The sequence below is a fragment of the Salmo salar genome, chromosome ssa22 (assembly GCF_905237065.1).
Source record: "Salmo salar chromosome ssa22, Ssal_v3.1, whole genome shotgun sequence".
In the NCBI taxonomy this organism is placed as follows: Eukaryota; Metazoa; Chordata; class Actinopteri; order Salmoniformes; family Salmonidae; genus Salmo; species Salmo salar.
The window spans coordinates 32054165-32075772 of NC_059463.1; the positions used below are offsets into that span (position 1 = coordinate 32054165).

Below are 21608 nucleotides of genomic sequence, written 5' to 3' on the forward strand. Positions count from 1 at the left end.
GCCACCAACTCTCCTGATGAGCAGAAGGAGGTAATGTATATGTTTTGTTAGCAAATGCAAGCTACAATAAGTCAATGATGAGACTGTAATCATATAAATAGAATTCCTAGAAGTGGCATAGCCCCCTGGGCCATGGCATTTTGACTTCCCCCTCATGGGTACACTCAATATGGCTGACATGGTATGCTGAATTGCTACGTTAACATGGAATGTTCATTCAAATGATGATGTGGCTTTGTAATGTCAATTGTGTTGACTGTGAATAAAGCACAAATTGAATGCTATACTTCCAGCTTTATTTTTTGATCATGGGTACACTCAAAATGGCCGCCGGTCTACCATCACCGACCCATTGACTTGAATAGGGATGTCCATTCTAGGAATTCTATTTCTATGACTGACTTTGACGGTAATGTATAGCTACGTTTGTTAGCTAATACAAGCTACAATATGCCAATGATGAGAAAGACTGACTTTGTGACTAAATAGGATTTAGCTAGGTGTGTCAACAAAGTGCTTACTTTCACCTGCGCATCTTCCTAGAAATAGTTAAACTTCAGAAAACAAATGAATCCCAGCAAATATTTATTCCTTATAGCAAAACCTCATGCCTCAAGCTCATTAGTGTGCTTGCTCCCTCTACTAACCACTATTGCTATCCAGCATATTCCTTTTAATTAATGTGCTTGCTTCAGTAAGACCACTACTGTTAAATAGCTGATGCAATCGCTCAAATTTTCTTTAGGAAATGTACCTTTTCTAGTTATAAATGTAGCATGATGCTTTGCAGAGTAGCCAAATACATGCCGAGGCTCTTGAGATTGCAGTCAATGTACTGTAGTAGATGATGTAATGGCTTAGAGTGCATGTGTGTGTGTGTGTGTGTGTGTGTGTGTGTGTGTGTGTGTGTGTGTGTGTGTGTGTGTGTGTGCAATGTGTGTCTTTTTATCCACTCATCAACACTGGATTGAGCAGTGAACACAAAGGGGTGAACACAGGAGACCGTCAGATGGCCTGACGTTTCAGAACATTTGTTTAGACATGGCAGTACCACTGACTCTGCAGACTGACAGTCAGACAGACGAACACGGCTTTGTGTCTGTGAACGTGTGGGAAAGGTCCTCCTCACTTGTACAGTATGTGGATATGTTGGGGAGCTCTGATGCTTGGGTCACCTTGACCTGGTTTGCAGGGGGAAGGCATGCAGCAGCTCCAATACCTGTACCAGATCCCCAGTCTGCTTCGCTCCCTGTCTCCACCAACCACACGGCAGGCTATCTTGCAGCTAAGCCAGTGACAGCCCAGCCCTGCAACGCTTGGATGGACACAGAGCCCCTGTCAGCCAATCAGGGATCTGTCTGGCTGTTTGTGTTAGAGAGAGAAGGGGGGGAGAGTGTGTGTGAGAGAGAGGAGCACAGTCCTTCTGCTGAAGATTCAGGATTCTAAAGTGCAGCGTCATTCTTCCTGAATTGGATTGGCTCTGTGGGTGTGCGTATGTGCGTGAATGCTTGTGTGTCCTGGTTCACCTTAAGATATCGTTCAGCTGTGAGATGATTTATTAGGTTGGCTAGACCAGGCATATACTGTATGTCTGTTTAAATGTTTCTTCCTAGATGGTCGAGATCAGCCTCAATACATTTACATTTTAGGCCTATATGTTGAATCCTCTCTCCATAACCGTTTCTCTGTAATCAGATCAAATAATGCTTTGGTAATTGTGGTCATTTTGTAACTCACAGACACAACAGTCCAGCATCATTACAATGAATTATACATGAATTTAAAAGCCCAGGCATAATATGTTAAGGCAATCCTTCCCCCACCTCCCTTTAATTAACATGTTTATCATATCAATTCCTCTCTTGAGTGTCATATGTTTATGTCCTGTGCGTCGAGTAAAAGTTTTTACCACTGGATCTACTGCTGTAGTCTATTTGCATAAAGAGCAACAAATCATGCGTCACTGTCATATCTGCAAATGCATATTTATCAGTGACCAGCCCTATTAATGTAATCAATCAGCAGCCAAGATTAATGACTAGCTAGCTAGTTAATGTTGCTAATAATACTCATGTCGGGGCAAATAGACAAGGTTACCCACAACTCCATGGTTGGAATGCAAGAGAATGTGTTAAACATGCAGACAACATGTAACATCTAACCTACAACTGCGACACAGTTTTTCCTGGTTAGGTTACGTTGCCTTTAAATCATGATGCCTATGATGTGCTGTATCCACAGAAAGGGTGAGCGGGTGACTAGTGGATGCTTTTGTAGGCAGTGGGTACCACTATGCAGTATCTTTGTACATACTAGCTCATAACACCACTGAATGTTCAGTGATGTTAGGAATTTAATGTGAGGTTCCTCCTCTCCTTTATCTCTTCTGTTGTCTGTCTCAGCTTGATGACACCAGCTCTTCGGAGGGCAGCACCATAGACATCAAGCTTGACGTGGAAGAGGTGGTGGTGGTGGAGGTTGTGGAGGAGTTCCTGGACCCAGACGCCTGCTGGACAGATGGTAACTAAGAATCCACAGACACATGCTTCAGTCTAGCCACAATAGCACTTAGCATTTCATTTATGCTAACTGATATCAATTTAAGCCATGCCAAGTGTGGGTCTGTGAGTGTCTGTCCTCATCTCCAGTCTGTATGTCATAATGAGGGCATTTTGTGTGCGTGTGTAGTCAATTAAGTGTACATGCCCTAAACGTATTCATCTGTATCAGTAACTGTGTGTGTGTGTGTGTGTGTGTGTGTGTGTGTGTGTGTGTGTGTGTGTGTGTGTGTGTGTGTGTGTGTGTGTCGCGCCCTCTTTTCCAGAATGTGTTGCCAAGTATACGTTTTTGTACTTGCCCATCGACCATGGCTGGGGGAAGCACTGGTGGTTCCTGAGGAAGACGAGCTACCTGATCGTGGAGCACAACTGGTTTGAGACTGTCATCATCTTCATGATCCTGCTCAGTAGCGGGGCATTGGTATGAAGGCACACACAGGTCACCTCATACCACACCATTACGTACTGTCTTACAGAAACTATATCAGTTCTGACAGAATGTACTGAAATGTAGTAATTAAATCAAGAAATATTTTATTCCCCCTTCTTGCAAAGTGTAAGTCTTAGCGAGATCATTACTTTTTCCTTTCTTCTGCGACTGTTGTTAATGGGCAACACAGTGCTGTAATACACCAGCCTTTTAACTTAAGGAATCCAGGTTAGGTTGCAGCTTTCTGGGAGACTGTAGCCAAATGGTGATTCAGAACACTTACGTGTTCAGGAATGGACAGAGGGATATATCCTACAGGATAGTGGGTCTGAGGGGACTATTAACCCTACAGTACAGAGAAAGCCTGTTCCATCACATACAGACTACCTCCTCTTTCACTGCTGTGGGCACTATGTAAACACCACACATTTTAAGAGGATTCAATACATTGTTGTAGCAGAGAGAATTCTAAATACACATTCACAAAATTTGCCATGAACGTAGGGCAGTATCAACTTTAGCACAGTTGAATCCCAAGACATTAAAGACACAATCAGTAAGTAAAATTTCTGTAGAGAAAAAATTACTGTATATAAAAAAGCCAATGTAACACTTTTTGGAGGACTGCGAAAGGATGATATTTGCTAATGTTCCCCATTGCACCTTTAACATTATATCATTTTTTGGATAATTCATATTTCAACTGGAAAAGCAAACGTCAAAACCAGCTAAAACACCTTTAACCATAGAAAGGGTCAGGAGTTTTTTATATGGCCAGGAAAAACTCAGAGGCATAATCCTAAAACAAGACGTCCAGTCACGTCAGTGTTAACATGCTGGTTTTCTGTTCCCTCCCCCAGGCCTTTGAGGATGTGTACATAAATAAGAGGAAGACCATCAAGATTATCCTAGAGTACGCCGACAGCGTGTTCACCTATATCTTCATCCTGGAGATGGTGCTCAAATGGGTGGCCTATGGTTGGGTCAAGTACTTCACTAACGCCTGGTGTTGGCTGGACTTCTTCATTGTGGATGTAAGTAACTTCTCCAACAGACTCTGTTACTTCCTGCCCCCTCTTAGGATTTTCCCCCTCTTCTTTTGTGTTGGTCTCGCTTTCAATATATTTGTATCTCTCTTGCTTTGTCTTTTTCATGTTCTTCTTCTCTGGCTATCTGTTGTTTCTTGCTCTTCTCTCTCTCTGTAAGAGATGATGAGCTTTAGTGTCCTCCTCCCATGCTGGATGCTGTTTCCCTTCAAGCATACTGTAGCTGTAACTAGATTACTATTTGTTCCTGATCTGAGAAGATTTTGATAATAAGGGACTTGAATATCTCAAATGATGATGCTGCAGTGTGGCCATTGAGCACTTATCACAGATTCTAGGTTATGAACAGGACATCAAATCATTGCCTATTGACATAGACCATTTAGCCGGCATAGCAAAACCCTGCACAGGAGAGTGGGGTAAGTTAAGCCGCCTTTTTTAAAAACCATGTCTCTCTTTATTTCCCAAACACAATTCAACACAATCATAATCGCTTTTTTGTTTTTATAATCCGTTTAAGCATCTTTTACCACTGGCTTAACACCTAACAAACCATTTTTGAAAACACATTTAACATAGACCAGGCCCTGTTGTTACGTCATATCCCAGCGATAATGCCTTGCATTACGCCTGGGAAGAAAACATTTCAATTTGCTCAACTTACCCCATGGCCATTGGCTCAACTTACCTCAAGGCAAACATTTTGACTATATTAGGCCACACAGCTACAAGGATGCACTTTCATGCTAGCTTAAAGAGACCCCAACTGATTTATAGAACAATCTTAAAATGATTTACTTTGGTTTAGATACAAGCATCATGAAACCTCTAACACAATACATTCATTTTACTTGTTGAAAATCTGTTTTTTGGACCTAACTTGCTTACCACTTTTTTTCCTTCATAGACTCCATGAATGATGACCTCTGCTTAAATATCTGGTCAAATTATACATTTTGTGTATGGTTTCCTAGAAACAAGGGTGGCTCAACTTACCCCTTTGTCTGACTCTCTCATATGGGGGCATCTACACATATACAGTGGTGGGGGGAGTGGTGACAGGCAGGATGAGTGACGGGGACAGTCCCCCCCCCCCCCCCCCCCAATTTTTTGTTAAGGTTTACATTTCACACATCACAATGCCACACAAGCTATCAGTTTTGGTGTTCCAATGTCCCCCCTTTGCTTCTGCTGTAACAGCCTCCAATCTTCTGGGAAGGCTTTCCACAAGATATTGGAATGTTACTGCGGGGACTTGCTTCCATTCAGCCACAAGAGCATTAGTGAGGTCGGGCACTGATGTTGGACGATTAGACCTGGCTCGGAGTCGGCGTTCCAATTCATCCCAAAGGTGTTCGGTGAGGTTGAGGTCAGGGCTCTGTACAGGCCAGTCAAGTTCTTCCACACCGATCTTGACAAACCATTTCTCTATGGACCTTGCTTTGTGCACAGGGGAATTGTCTTGCTGAATCAGGAAAGGGCCAACCCCAAACTGTTGCCATAAAGTTGGAAGCACAGAATTGTCTAGAATGTCCTTGTATGCTGTAGCATTAGGATTTCCCTTCACTGGAACTAAGAGGCCTAGCCTGAAGCATGAAAAACAGCCCCAGACCATTATTCCTCCTCCACCAAACTTTACAGTTGGTACTATGCATTGGGGCAGGTAGCGTAATCCTGGCATCCGCCAAACTAAGATTCGTCTGTCGGACTGCCAGATGGGGAAACGTGATTCATCACTCCAGAGAACGCATTTCCATTGCTCCAGAATCCAATGGCTGTGAGCTTTACACCACTCCAGCCGATGCTTGGCATTGCGCATGGTGATCTTAGGCTTGTGTGCGGCTGCTCAGCCATGGAAACCCATTTCATGAAGCTCCCGACGAACAGTTATTGAGTTGAAGTTGCATCCAGAGGCTGTTTGGAACTCACTGGTGGAAAAAGTACTCAATTGTCATACTTGAGTAAAAGTAAAGATACCTTAACAGAAAATAACTCAAGTATTTGTATTTGTATTTATTATGGATCCCCATTAGCTGCTGCCAAAGCAGCAGCTACTCTTCCTCGGGTCCAGCAAAATTAAGGCAGTTTATAAAATGTGAAAAACATTACAATACATTCACAAATTTCACAACACACTGTGTGCCCTCAGGCCCCTCCTCCACCACTACCACATATCTACAGTACTAAATCCATGTGTATGTATAGTGTGTATGTTATCTCGTGTGTATGCATGTGTCTGTGCCAATGTTTGTATTGCTTCACAGTCCCCGCTGTTCCATAAGGTGTTTTTTAATCAGTTTTTAAAAAATCTAATTTTACTGCTTGCATCAGTTACTTTATGTGGAATAGAGTTCCATGTAGTCAAGGCTCTATGTAGTACTGTGTGCCTCCCACAGTCTGTTCTGGACTTGGGGGACTGTGAAGAGACCTCTTGTGACATGTCTTGTGGGATATGCATGGGTGTCCGAGCTGTGTGCCAGTAGTTTAGACAGACAGCTTGGTGCATTCAACATGTCAATACCTCTCATAAATAAAAGTAGTGATGAAGTCAATCTCTCCTCCACTTTCAGCCAGGAGAGATTGACATGCATATTATTAATATTAGCTCTCTGTGTACATCCAAGGGCCAGCCGTGCTGCCCTGTTCTGAGCCAATTGTAAAGTCCTTTTTTGTGGCACCTGACCACACGACTGAACAGTAGTCAAGGTGCAACAAAACTAGGGCCTGTACTACCTGCCTTGTTGATAGTGTTGTTAAGAAGGCAGAGCATCGCTTTATTATAGACAGACTTCTCCCCATCTTAGCTACTACTGCATCAATATGTTTTGACCATGACAGTTTACAATCTAGGGTTACTCCAAGCAGTTTAGTCATCTCAACTTACTCAATTTCCACATTAATTATTACAAGATTTAGTTGAGGTTTACGGTTTAGTGAGTGTTTTGTTCCAAATACAATGCTTTTAGTTTTAGATATATTTAGGGCTAACTTATTCCTTGCCTCCCACTCTGAAACTAACTGCAGCTCTTTGTTGAGTGTTGAGTCATCCGCATACATAGACACACTGGCTTTACTCAGTCAGTGGCATGTCGTCAGTAAAAATTGAAAAAAGCAAGGGGCCTAAACAGCTACCCTGGGGAATTCCTGAATCTAACTGTATTGTATTTGACGTTTTAACCGCTAGGCTTCCATGTGGGAGTGTGCGTGTGTGTTTGTGTGTTCCTGCCTGTGTATTGTGGGTTACTCAGAAGGTGCATGTCTCTCTCCTCAGTTTCTCCTTGCAGAGCCAGAGGAAGGAGGCATGGTGGCCACGCCCCACCTTTTCCTACAGGGGGCGTCAAGCTGACAGAGGCTGAAGGTGACCATCACCCCAAAGAACAATGACAGTGTAGTAGCCTAAAGGACAGTGGAAGCTTTAGCGTGCCATTAGAAAGCCAGGGGACATACATGGACAAAGGCTGTGTGTATATGTGATAGAGATTATTTAAATATAACATCTACAAAAGTTTTCCTCTTTGAGAAAAAGAAACCCATTGCAAAGAAGAGCATAGTGTCATGGGTAGTACTCAGTACGTTACAAATATATTTAACATACATTCTCATGAATGAGCGAAACCGAAAGATCAGCTCATTCTCAAACACAGCCTTTGTAAACAGTTCCCAGAAGAGAGAACGTCTGTCCCTCCAGAGCTGTGACAAAGTACAGTATTTGTCATTGGTAGACTTTAAATATGTTTTAGACATGATTTTTGCAAATCGTTTCGAATGAAACTGTTCCATTTCTCAAAGGCCAACCAACAGTCCCCCCCCCACCCCCCGCCAGTATCACATTATCATGGATGGTCATGAGAGACAGAGGGGAAGGGAGCTCAAGTTTTCTAACAGGTGTGGTGTCCCATGGTCTCTTTGCCTCTCTGGCTCCTTGCTCCTCTCTGTCCTGTAACTACTCTACATCTTGGGTCCCTTGGGTCTCCTTATGTAGGCTATGGCTCCCTCAAGAGTACAATCTTTGGTCTAGAATAGAATGAAATGTGAGTATGAGATGGCTCAGGCATGTGCACATTCTACCTGTACCTTCTCTCACAGGTACCTGTAACAGTGTCTCTCTTTAAATTAAAAGGGATGTTGAACTGCAGTCGAAAGGCTTGGGTAAGGTTGAGAGGCCAGGGTAAGGTTCTTGTGGTTTTGTCTCGGGACTCTCCCTTTCACAGGTTGTCCTCTCTCCTACTCGTCCCCACAACTGCCCTCACCTTCCTGGCTCCCATTCTCCATTCTTATACTCAACTGGTACTTTGTGAATTGTGTGAATAGTGTGCGTATACTGTGTCATATTGAGTTAATATTTAATATCTCCTCTCAAATGTCCCCTGTTTGATTAGGCTACCTCTTTTTCTCTCTTCCCTTATTTTTCCCCTCTTTTTCTGTCAACCACATGTTTCTAACCAGGTATACTGTAAAGCCTTTTTTCAAGCTTCACCTGCCTTACAAACTAAAACAAAACAAACTCCCTAAATATCCAGAAAAAAATTGGGGCATCTACTATTCCTTGAACTCTTTTAACCGCTGCTAAACTTTACTCTCTTTATATACAGTTTGTGTACATATTGGTACATATATAAACATGCATATATATGTATAAATATCTATATGTGTTATTACTTTTCTCCAGCAAATTGGTCCATCTATCTCTGTTACCAATTCTAACTGTTTGGACCCTCTCTCTTCCTCTCTCTCTCTGTGTATAGGTGTCTATAATCACTCTTATAGCTAATGCGATGGGCTACTCCGATCTAGGGCCCGTTAAATCACTACGGACATTGAGGGCCTTGAGGCCCCTTAGGGCCCTGTCTCGTTTTGAAGGGATGAGGGTAAGATCTAAAACACCAGGCAGCTGGTCCATCTGCATGTCCATTCATTAGTTACAGAACCAATGCATGCTATAATGAACTAGAAAGCAAAAATAATGTTAGAAAAGCCAAATGGGGCATTTAAGAAATAAAAATATGAAATTTAACACAATTCTGTCCAAAGGAAAATGCATGCAAAATACTACACATGCTCATCTATGACACGCTATTTGCATGAAAAGATCATTTCAGAAAGTCATGATGCAGCTGATATGAAAGCAATGATTATCTCAAATATGAATAAAGTATGCATTTGAAAGCAATTTCAGGTTAATTGTAATGTTAAAATGTTGATTGGTTAAAACGGCAATATGTTGCAACGCTGCCTCATCACAATGTCAAAACAGACTATATATGTGGAACTTATGAAAGAAGACTGGAGAATGAAGTCACTCATCCCATATGAATGAGATATCATTTTTAACTGAAACTGGCCATCTATTGTACTTATTTTAGAGCCTTCACTTCTACTATCGAGAGCTTTCAAGCAAGAGATCCTTCCTGCACCCTGTTCCTTCATCTACTGTTTCACGCGTCTCACTCAAACATTACAATGTAACACATGATTTACAAGAATCACCCCAGCAAACATGACCCCATTGGCCCCATGTGGGTATTCAGTGGGCAAGTTGGGCATGGGCTAGCCCACACCAGCCCAAACCGGGCTAGCCCACACCACCCCAAACCGGGCTAGCCCACACCACCCCAAACCGGGCTAGCCCACACCAGCCCAAACCGGGTTAGCCCCCTCCAGCCCAAACCAGGCTAGCCCACACCAGCCCAAACCAGGCTAGACCACACGAATCCCTCACCAGCCCTACATCACAGAGTTTTCTAACCCAGAGGCCAAACAGGCCAATACTTCTGGGAATGCCTCTCGACACAGGCTCGACAGACCAGACCGGGGTTTGGGATGTCAATGAGAGAAGTGAAAAATTCATCCTTAGTTGTTCATTTTTTTTAATCGATTTCTAAAAAACGTATTAAAGTAGCTGAACATCCTTGTAGAAGTGACAAACTAACACATTAAAGTGTTGGTCAAAAATAACTTTATTTCGAAGGAGTGCCTTTGATTTGATGGCCTGCACATGCGCAGTTTGGCCTATGTGCCAAACTGTTTCTGTGCATGAGTTTAGCTAGGGGATTTCTATTGGAGAAGCTGTTTCTGGGCATCTTCGTACTGAACCATCTTTGCCGAAATGGGCTAGCCATCACCAGCCCAACACAGGCTAGCCCACACCAAGCCCACAACAGCCCAACACAGGCCAGCCTTCACCAGCTCAACACAGGCTAGCCCAACACAGGCTAGCCATCACCAACCCAACACAGGCTTGCACACAACATATCCCACACCAACCCAATGTGGGTTAGCCCAGCATGGGCATTCCCACACCAAGCCCACACCAAGCCCAGCATGGGCCAGCCCTACCAAGCCCAGCATGGGCATTCCCACACCAAGCCCACACCAAGCCCAGCACGGGCCAGCCCACACCAAGCCCACACCAAGCCCAGCACGGTCTAGCCCACACCAAGCCCAGCACGGTCTAGCCCACACCAAGCCCAGCACGGTCTAGCCCACACCAAGCCCAGCACGGGCCAGCCCACACCAAGCCCAGCACGGGCCAGCCCACACCAAGCCCAGCACGGGCCAGCCCACACCAAGCCCAGCACGGTCTAGCCCACACCAAGCCCAGCACGGTCTAGCCCACACCAAGCCCAGCACGGGCCAGCCCACACCAAGCCCAGCACGGTCTAGCCCACACCAAGCCAAGCACGGTCTAGCCCACACCAAGCCCAGCATGGTCTAGCCCACACCAAGCCCAGCACGGGCCAGCCCACACCAAGCCCAGCACGGTCTAGCCCACACCAAGCCAAGCACGGTCTAGCCCACACCAAGCCCAGCACGGTCTAGCCCACACCAAGCCCAGCACGGTCTAGCCCACACCAAGCCCAGCACGGTCTAGCCCACACCAGCTACTTCATAACGTAGAGGCGGGGGCTCATTCAAATATTTGTGGGTGTGGTGCGCACAGTTATTTTTGTGCAACCATTACTGAGTGTCATTCCAGTTTAAGGATTGCATTGTATGATGCCCAAAAAAAGTATTGACTTGTATACTGCCAATGAAGAAGTGTTTAAAAAAAACTTAAATAAGTGCATGTGGCATATAAGAAACTTAACAGTTTCTCTTGTAAAAAATATATGTATGATAGTAACAACTTGGTTGTCTACAATGTAACACATTTGCTAAATACCTTTAAGGTTGGAATATTATACAATTTATTTAAAGCTACAAATTGTACATTTTTAGGCGACCCGACCAAATTTACTGAGAAATGTGAGTTATAGATCTTTAATTCCCATTGAAAGCAAGTCTAAGAAGAGGTAGATATGTTCTATGTGTGCTATTTCTATGCTTCCCGTTCTGAACTTTCGGTTTTGTACATCAGCTGAATATACAATATTTTTGGTCATGGAAAATATAGTTCACAGCGGTTTAGATGGTACAATAACTGCTTGTTTTGTCACATAAACTGAAGTTAGGATAACTATTAGAATTTTAGCAACCAGGAAATGGCGGCGCGATTTCTGCATAGTGCACCTTTAAGTAAATAAGTCACATTTGAATAAATACCTGCCCTGGGGCCAATGTGGAGCCGATGAGCAAAAGCACATTGGCTCAGTTTGGTCAGTACAGGGGGCCAATAGCTTAGCCTGCATAGGGCCCACATCGTGCCAATGTGGTCATGTTTGCTGTTACCAGTTTCCAGTAAGCACCATTATAGAAAACAGAACATGTAAGCTGAGCCATTGGGCAGGGCTTATTTGTTGAAGCTTTGGCACGTGACACCTACACCAAATGAGACGCATAGTAGCATTTCTCACAGTTTAATATTTTTTTTTTACCTTTATTTAACTAGGCAAGTCAGTTAAGAACAAATTCTTATTTACAATGACGGCCTAGGAACAGTCGGTTAACTGCCTTGTTCAGGGGCAGAACGACAGATTTGTACCTTCGGGATTTGAACTTGCAACCTTTCAGTTACTAGCCCACTAGGCTACCCTGCCGCCCCAATATACCATAGTCTCTTATTGGTTTTAAGTTTCAGGTAGTATCATCAGTCAATTTCCTGTGAAGGATTTTACCACTGGTTGTTATTCTTGAAAATGTTGGTTTTGTCTCCTCTCCAACTTGTAATTCCTCCACAACTTCCAATATGTACAATTCAGATCTGTCTACTGTTCTCCCCACATCCCTAGTTATGTCATGTCACCAGAGTTTGGTGAAGTACTGTATATCAAGCATCAGAATTAGTGTTTCTGTCTGGACTTCATCTGGCTGTAGCATTGTGTTGCAAAATATATTTATTATATCTGTATCGCTGAACCTGCGTTACAGCGTGATTTGAACTTTAAAGGCAATGTTCCTGTGTTAGAGGAGACTGCATTCACGGTATGTCAGCTTACTCGGAAAATACCTTTAAATGATCTGTCTTGCAATCTGTAAAGCTTCAGCGATACAGTTTGAATAGAGCCCTCAACCTCCATAATACAGGATCATTGTGCTATTATTTGACTGATAATGCCTGAAATATGTACATGCAAGCAATGCACATATGCCAGAGAGCCATGTTTCCCTTGTTGACAATAACAGAAAAACAACAACCACTGACAGTAGTAGGCGATGTTTTTTTATATTGATAAGGTAAACTCATAACATCTTCACAGAATTTAGTAGGCCTAGTTATGAAGAGGGAACCAGGTACATCTTCACATCGTTATGATGTCCATTTAGTGAGGTTAGCTCCCTAGTCTACTCATCAAATTTAATTGTATTTGTCACATTCACCTTACAGTGAAATGCTTACTTACAAGCCCTTAACCAACAATGCAGTTTTAAGAAAATACCTAAAACAAAGTAAGAGATAAGAATAACACGATTAAAGAGCGGCAGTAAATAACAATAGCGGGGCTGTATACAGGGGGTACCGGTACAGAGTCAATGTGCAGGGGCACCGGTATCGAGGTAATTGAGGTAATATGTACAAGTAGGTAGAGTTATTAAAGTGACTATGCATAGATAATAACAGAGAGTAGCAGCAGTATTCCGGGGGGGGGTGTTAGCCATTATTCTGGGTAGCCATTTGATTAGCTGTTCAGTAGTCTTTTGGCTTGGGGGTAGAAGCTACTTAGGAGCCTCTTGGGCCTAGACTTGGCGCTCCGGTATCGCTTGCCGTGCGGTAACTAGGTGTGTGTTGAGTTGAGGTCTTTTGCCATAACCACAACACGTTCTGAGGGAAACCTTCAGCAAAGTCCACTCATCTCAGTTCTGATTGTCTTGTCAAGGTGGGAACATGGCTCTGTACATGTGCCTGTATGACTGTGCATGCCAGGCTCAGCTTAGCTGTCTGTCTGAGAGCTGCTGGGTGTCCTGCATTAAAACATTCAATGTACATCGTCAGAGCATTCCACGGTGTGCTGCTGCTGACACCGCCACAACCTATCCAGGCACCTTTACTTCTAAGAGTGTACTCATTAAAGGTTTCAAATAGGTACACCATAAATGGGACCTCAAAGTATTCACTGTACTTCACCCATTTTTTTTATTGTCACTTACACGAGATAGATGCAGTGAAATGTGTTGTTTTATAGGGTCACCCATAGTACAGTGACTCTGGCACAAATTAGAGCCTTGCTCAAGGGCGCATCGACAGATTTTTCACCTTGTCAACTCAGGTATTCAAACCAGCAATAGCAATAACCTTTCGGTTACTGGTCCAACGCTCTAAACACAGGCTACGTGCCGCCCCATTTTAACACCAGTATACCTCATTGGTGACGTCAGTTGCATATGATAGAGTAATAGCAACATATAAGTGATAGTCAAGATAAACCAAACTGATGTGCAGATCACATAAGGTATATGACCTTTATCTCTGAGAGGGAGGATTTATGTTTGTATATGAGTTGTATCTCATGCTGCTCCTGTTTCCTTGGTTACGTGTGTAGGTGGTGGTGAATGCCTTGGTTGGAGCCATCCCCTCCATCATGAACGTGCTGCTGGTGTGCCTCATCTTCTGGCTCATCTTCAGTATCATGGGGGTCAACCTGTTTGCAGGGAAGTATTACTACTGCTTCAACGAGACCTCAGAGGAAAACTTTAAACCCGACGTCGTCAACAACAAGACTGAGTGCTTTGCACTAATCAACGCAAATTACAGTGAGGTCAGGTGGAAGAATGTCAAAATTAACTTTGACAATGTGGCTGCAGGATACCTGGCACTTCTACAAGTGGTGAGTTCAAGGTCTTTCCTATCAATGTTTTGACTTTTAACTAATTTGGCCCTCCCACTGTGGAGGTCAAAGTTGATTGGACATTGAACGGTACTTAGACTGCAGGATTCAATTCTCATATTTTTCAATCAATGGCTTCTTACTGTATCTCCTTCATCTTGTAATTTTCCTCCTTCTTTAACACCTCATTCTAATTTTCCTCTCTTTCTGCTTTACCTTCATTCTTCTTCCTCATGTTTCTTTTCCCTGTTTTCTCACATTACTTTATATATCCCCTCTCTCACAGGCCACGTTTAAAGGCTGGATGGACATAATGTATGCGGCCATTGATTCTCGGAAGGTATGCCTGTCACTTGTATGAGATTTGTCTCCCTTTTGTTTGTTGGTTGGTTATTGTGTGAACAGATGTAACATGTTCCAGAAGAACCTACCAATACTAACTTGTAGCAAAAAGGGCTTTTGAACCCACAACTTGCAATGTAATGAGGGACAATTTGGAGCTTGAATGTCTTTTTCCTGCTCTCTGTAGGTCGAGGACCAGCCGATCTATGAAGACAACATCTACATGTATATCTACTTTGTTGCCTTCATCATCTTTGGCTCTTTCTTTACCCTCAATCTCTTCATTGGTGTCATCATTGACAACTTTAACCAGCAAAAGAAAAAGATAAGACCTATTTTCCTTATTCCATGGACCTGTTGATAAGATAAAACTAGCTTAAGAAGAGGTTCCCACATTCTTTGGCTCAACAAGGTTGTAACCAGATGTTTTCTTGTCTCCCTTTACTTTGGAGGTCAGGATATATTCATGACAGAAGAGCAGAAGAAATATCACACTGCCATGAAAAAACTTGGCTCAAAAAAACCACAAAAACCTATTCCGAGACCACTGGTGAGTCTCTTCCTATAGTTCCTTTAGCCTAAGGGCTGCTTTGGGGAGGGGTAAATTAGGAGTTCTAATGAAGGTAACATTCAAAAGACATGTCAAACTAAACTTTACTAACCAACATACCTTCCAAAATGTACCCTAACAAAATGTGCCTTGCTTTGATTTGTTAAATCTACTAACTCTCTTTATCTTTCCTCCATAATGTTTTCTCTTTTCTCTCAGAATAACTTTCAGGGCCTGGTATTTGACTTCGTAACGCAGCAGGTCTTTGATATATCTATTATGATGTTGATCTGCCTCAACATGGTGACCATGATGGTGGAGACGGACGATCAGTCAGAAGATACCGACACTATTCTCTACTGGGTCAACTTTGTCTTCATCGTTGCCTTTACAACCGAGTTTGTGTTAAAGCTCTTTGCCCTTCGCCACTACTACTTCACCATTGGGTGGAACATCTTTGACGTGGTCGTGGTCATTCTCTCAATTGTTGGTCAGTAGTGATTTCATCCCTTTCCTCCTACATGCAGTTGCCTATTGTCTTATATGCCTGGTATTTGAGTGCTAGAACTTGAGTTGCTGTTTTAATTGCTAGAAATGGATTGCTCTATTTTCTATCAAAAATAATCTGTTTAGAAATACCCAATTATGACGTTTAAGGTTTGGGAAAGTGAGATCATATGTTAACATCTCCCCCTAGTGGCCCAACAGTCACAGGACAGTTTGTATTCTTTTAAAATATCTTCATGACAGTGTTATGGATTTAAGGAAACATACTAAAAGAATTGCAGAACATACCAGCAATAATACATTTCTCCCTATCCTCTTCTGTCTGCTTCTCTATCCAGGCATGTTCCTCGCAGACATCATTGAGAAGTACTTTGTCTCTCCAACCCTCTTCAGGGTGATCCGACTGGCTCGAATCGGCAGAATCCTGCGTCTGATCAAAGGGGCCAAAGGCATTCGGACTCTACTGTTTGCCCTGATGATGTCCCTTCCTGCTCTGTTCAACATCGGGTTGTTACTCTTCCTGGTTATGTTCATCTTCTCTATTTTTGGCATGTCTAACTTTGGCTATGTCAAGCATGGGGCAGGAATCGACGACATGTACAACTTTGAGACATTTGGCAACAGCATGATCTGCCTGTTTATGATCACTACGTCTGCCGGCTGGGACGGTTTGTTGTTACCCATTCTCAACTACCCCCCAGACTGTGACCCACAACTGGAGAACCCAGGTGCACCGAATACAGGCGACTGCGGCAATCCCTCGGTAGGGATTTTCTTCTTCGTCATGTACATTATCGTCTCTTTCCTAATTGTGGTCAACATGTACATTGCCATTATCCTTGAAAACTTCGGTGTCGCAACTGAAGAGAGTGCTGACCCGCTCAGCGAAGACGACTTCACGACCTTCTACGAAATATGGGAGAAGTTCGACCCAGACGCCTCGCAGTTCATCACCTATGGCAAGCTTGGTGACTTTGCAGACTACCTAGAGCACCCGCTCCGTGTTCCAAAGCCCAACACCATAGAGCTGATCTCCATGGACTTGCCCATGGTGAGCGGGGACCGGATCCACTGCCTCGACATTCTGTTTGCATTCACCAAGCGGGTACTAGGCGATACAGGAGAGCTGGACATGCTGAGGGATCAAATGGAACAGCGCTTTATTGCGGCGAACCCGTCCAAAGTGTCTTATGAGCCCATTACCACTACTCTGAGGCGCAAGCAGGAGGACGTGTCGGCCAAAATCATCCAGCAGGCCTACCGAAACTACCTGGCTAGACGTGGCTTCAAATGCAAGCGCAGACCGGCCAATAACAATAATGTAAAGAATGGTGGGACGAATCCGGAAAAGGAAAAGGAGGGCACGCCCTCCACTGCCTCTCTCCCCTCCTATGACAGTGTAACCAAACCTGACAAGGAAAAACAGGATGAGAACGAAGGAAAGGCAGGGAGGAAGGAGAAGGGCAGAAACCAAAAATCCGTCAGGGAATCTAAGTGTTAGAATATTGGAATAATAATAACAGTAATAACAATAATAATTATAATAATGTAACTTCAAGCAAAGCGAGAGGAAACCATCTAACCCACACAGATGTACAGATTATTTCATTTGCAAGAAAGAAAAATAATAATATTAATAATTTTGTTTAAAGACTTCATACTATCGATGCAGAGTGAAGCAACTCCGTCTCTTACAGCTTAAAGAGACTTGAACTTGATTTAAACCAAACATAATCAGCGTACTGTGTGACATTGTTGCATCTAGACTACTGATCTTAACAAAATGGAATGAAAAACAGACAAAATATGAAAGAAATGGGCAGTTCCCTGACTGGTGGACTACACATAAGGAACAGAACTTTTCACTAAGATGAATGAATGAGAAACGCTGATAAGGGATCTAACGTGTGGGATTCCCGCCAGCAATGGATTCCCATGGAAATACAGAGCTATGCAGGAAAAACATGGAAATACTGCTCGACTTGAAGAGTCACCTTCGAAAAGCAGTCAGAAGGGACTCTGTATCATTGAATTTAGTCATTCATGGAGCACATTTATGTACATTATCAGTCTATATGAACAAACAGAAGAACAGCTGAGGAGAGAAAGACAAAAACCCATAGTAGCCTAAAGTAAGGGTTTCCATTTGGGTTGTTAATGCTGAATATAGTATCTCCACATAATTTGAGCGGCAAAAAAAGGTTAAAAAAAAACAACAATCAACAATTTTCCCATGTCACATAACTCTTCCTCACCTTCTATCTTTGTTATACCCACATCAAAAGGCTTTTACTACATGGGCTTTCACACCAATTTGTTAAGGGGCTGTTGATTAGGGAGTCATCTTGGGCCAAGGGCTTACATTTACTCAGTCATATTTCCAAACAAATACATAAATAATTGTGCTTGTTCAATGCATAGAAATGACTTGCATGATGGCATGTTTTGATCAGAAATCTTGCATGAATAATCATAGTCCACAAGACACTAATACTCAGACCACAACAGTGGCTCGACCATAGGTTTGAGGTTGTCCACTGTCAAAAATTCAACGTTAGAAGTAAATCATTAGTATTATGATGATAAACTTTGTGTGGAATGAATACCAACATTGTGGATTGTATGAGGAGAAATACAAAATGTTATTGCTGCTATGGGATGCAGAAGAGAAGTGAATGGATGTCTGTGTGTATGTATTATTGAGTGGATTTGGTGGATCGTTTTAAATCTTAAACAGCTTATATATAATTTGAATGCAGCAATATCACATACCTAATCGACCATGCCATCTGCCTTTGTTTTTGTGTTGGATGAGGGCATTGTGGGAGTTTCTAAGTGTGCAGGGAATTGATGTAGCAAGGTGGTTTCCATTTCTGTTTTTTTTCTCTAAGGACAATTTAGACTGTTCTACAAGGTTTAAGTGTAGAAAGAATGTTGTATTTCTGTTTCCAATAACTGCTGTTTTATTTCCTTATCATGTGCTGATTCATTTGTACATGTTGTTATGGTTATCTAGTCTGTATCATTTTAACATGTATTTTCAGCCATTTCTTTAATGTGGTTGAGAGAGTTAATCTTGTGCTAGATTAGAGAAAAACTGAAATTGGTGTATGTGGATAATCTGTGGAGAAGCCTTGTTGCTCATCATCACCCCTTGTCCTTGGAATGGGAGTGGGTGAACAGTACCCCCTGCTGCCTATTCTGTTTTTTGCTGTCATTGTTAGACAGAGATCCTAGAACTGTACGCAATGCTTGAAGAGTTCACCCCTTTATCTCAGGAGATATTACAGATGTATTATAATGAGCTCTGCAACTAAATGCAAGTGAATGTGATGAGAGTATTTATGAAACACTTTTTCCTATGATTTTGTGTGATGTTATGCCACCCTATTGGACAATGGTCTCGGCTGGCAATAGCTAGGGCAGCCAGTCTATCAGGGGCCACTTTAGAGCTTCCTGTAAAAGACATTTAGAAATATAGGGCTAGAAGCATCTCAGTGAAAAAGCAACATTTCGCTCGCTTGTAAGGGCAGCGTTTGTATCAATAGTAAATTATATTAGTGGTTGTGTAGCTATGGATTTAGGTTAGGTCTGAATAAAATACAACAATAACAATAGTACTGCTCACCCCAATATCAGTCATAGGTACTTAGGAAACAATGTAAGGAGATGTCATGAAAGGGAAAATGGGTATGTTAGTTTGAGCAGAACACTAAATTCTATGAGAGGCAAAACAGGTATGTGAGCACTAGAGAGCAGGCCCCATAATTCTATATTTGAGAAAAATGTGCTCCAAAACCTCTCATCAGCCATTTACTCCACTTATCTAGCAAGTATATCTCGTAACAAATACCAAATAATGAACAGAGCACTTGATGCATTGTAAAGGTACTGTGAGCCGTAACACGTTAAGAAGACACCCAAGCTTTTGCACTTCCTGTTGTGCAGTGATGTCACTACCTTCCTGTTTATGAATAAATCCCCAATCCCCTTCTCAAGTTCTATGGTCTAGTTGCTGCATGAGATCTCCAAAATCAGTGTGGGTGTTAAGTTGAACCAAATAAAACTCTGAATGATAAGCATAAAAGCAACTGCTGTCCATTTTTCTCCATCCCCATCAAGGATATACATGTATAAATGTATAAACAGAAAAATGTAAAAACCTTACATCAATTTGAAAAACAAAATGAGAAAAAATTATGTACAGTTCAGGCTGTGTTGTAAACGGCACAAATTGCTGAAAAGTTAAGAATGAACTTTTTAAGAGACTATAAATAATGTAATATATCATTTTATTTTATGCGTGCATGCATGCGTAGTTTTTGTAAATACAGAAATACTTAAACTACTGCTATTAATCTAATATGAATAACCGTAAATAGAATGGCTTCCAGCTGACACCCCTTGTCACACTTGTTAGACTCTGACACATTTGTTAGGTGGAGTAGATTTTTGGAGTCACTTTTCACATTAAAAAAGGGAGTAAATAGAAAATCTATATTAAAAAGAAAAAACAATATAAAAATCAATACATATATAGAGCTATACACACACACACACAGAATATATAATATATATATATATATTCTAATATATATATATATATATATATATGTATGTCCTCAACTCTCCCTTCCGCTCCTTGTACTGAGGAGAATGCAGTGCAACAGACTGTAATAACTCCCATTTCTTTTTTGTGTGCAATATGTTCAGTGAATGACCAAAACTCTGGCCTGCCCAGGATCTCTATGTACGCTGTGTACAATGGCTGCTTGCTGAGGATTGTGTAGCCTGCATTGGTGAGAGGATTGCACTACCAGCACACCCTTTTGTACATGTATGAAGATGTCTTGCCCACAACTTCTCCCACCTCTTCCCGCTGAAGATAAACACACAAACACATACATACTGTACACACACACGCTCTCCACCCTGAGACAAGCCGGCGCTGGCCGGTCATCATGCCCCAGTATCCTGAGCCTCAGGTCGCCTTGTGTGACAGCTTTTTACTTGTTTTAGCTCGGACCTTCCTCCAGGTTCCCCTAAACACACCAGTGCAGTTTGGATTTATTGTTATTTTCTAAACAATGCATCTGATAACTTCAAGGTTTATTGTTTTTGTTATTTCTATTTGTTTCTTGGTGCAATATCTCTTAATGGCATGTGCCTTTTAGCTGCCTTTTTAGACTTTACAATACATCAGTAAAAAGGATATATCCAAACCCATTGGTTTAGTGAATCAAAATGGAGAGAAAACATCACCTAGACTAGATCAACAGAACTAACATCTTATAGTAATCTATTGAGTGCTCTCTCTGTATTCTGTTCACTCTCTCTGTATTCTGTTCACTCTCTCTGTATTCTGTTCACTCTCTCTGTATTCTGTTCACTGATCATTTAGCTGGTGAGAGAGCTTGCCTTCTGTTTTACACTTGGGTTCAATTCTGGTGTGGATTTATGAAATGATTTATGTAGCCTTTATTTTGTAGCATGACTGAGACCTGTTATTTGTTGGGGGTTTTTTGTTGCCAAAATATTTTCATTAAGCTCTTTGAGTGTCATTGTTATCTCTTGCCACTAATACAGTCAGAGAGAGGACAGTGTTGCACAACCACTTGGGACTAAGTGAGAATCAGTGAAAGATTGTCTTCATTTGAGCACGAATCCATTTCCAAACAATAAAGCAGCCTTCCAGTTATGCTTCATAGTGGTGTCTTTTTTTTCTAGAAAATGATTAACTACAATTTACGTATATACATGAGAGGAAAAAGTTTCATCACAGACTTTAAAACGAATATCAGTGTAGATTTACAGTAATAAACAGAAAGACTAGTCATCTGAAATCACAGCAAGGTCAGTGGTGGATCTTGTCTGCAAGCATCTAACCAGTAACTACAATTTACGTATATACATGAGGAAAAAGTTTCATCACAGACTTTAAAACGAATATCAGTGTAGATTTACAGTAATAAA

At 42.1% G+C, this 21608-nt stretch overlaps 1 protein-coding gene across 6 annotated transcripts in view; it reads left to right on the top strand.

Moving 5' to 3' along the window:
- Positions 1-21333, top strand: part of LOC106583170 (sodium channel protein type 8 subunit alpha) — a 118558-nt gene extending 97225 nt beyond the window's left edge. For all 6 annotated transcript variants that reach the window (XM_045705343.1, XM_014167045.2, XM_014167047.2 and 3 more), the window contains 10 exons: positions 2403-2520; positions 2825-2979; positions 3849-4022; positions 8780-8902; positions 13952-14236; positions 14523-14576; positions 14766-14903; positions 15024-15128; positions 15348-15618; positions 15974-21333. In XM_045705343.1, coding sequence (XP_045561299.1) covers positions 2403-2520; positions 2825-2979; positions 3849-4022; positions 8780-8902; positions 13952-14236; positions 14523-14576; positions 14766-14903; positions 15024-15128; positions 15348-15618; positions 15974-17136 — 2586 coding nt within the window. In that variant the 3' untranslated portion in view covers positions 17137-21333. The remainder of the gene's footprint in view (positions 1-2402; positions 2521-2824; positions 2980-3848; positions 4023-8779; positions 8903-13951; positions 14237-14522; positions 14577-14765; positions 14904-15023; positions 15129-15347; positions 15619-15973) is intronic.
- Positions 21334-21608: the final 275 nt, after the last annotated feature.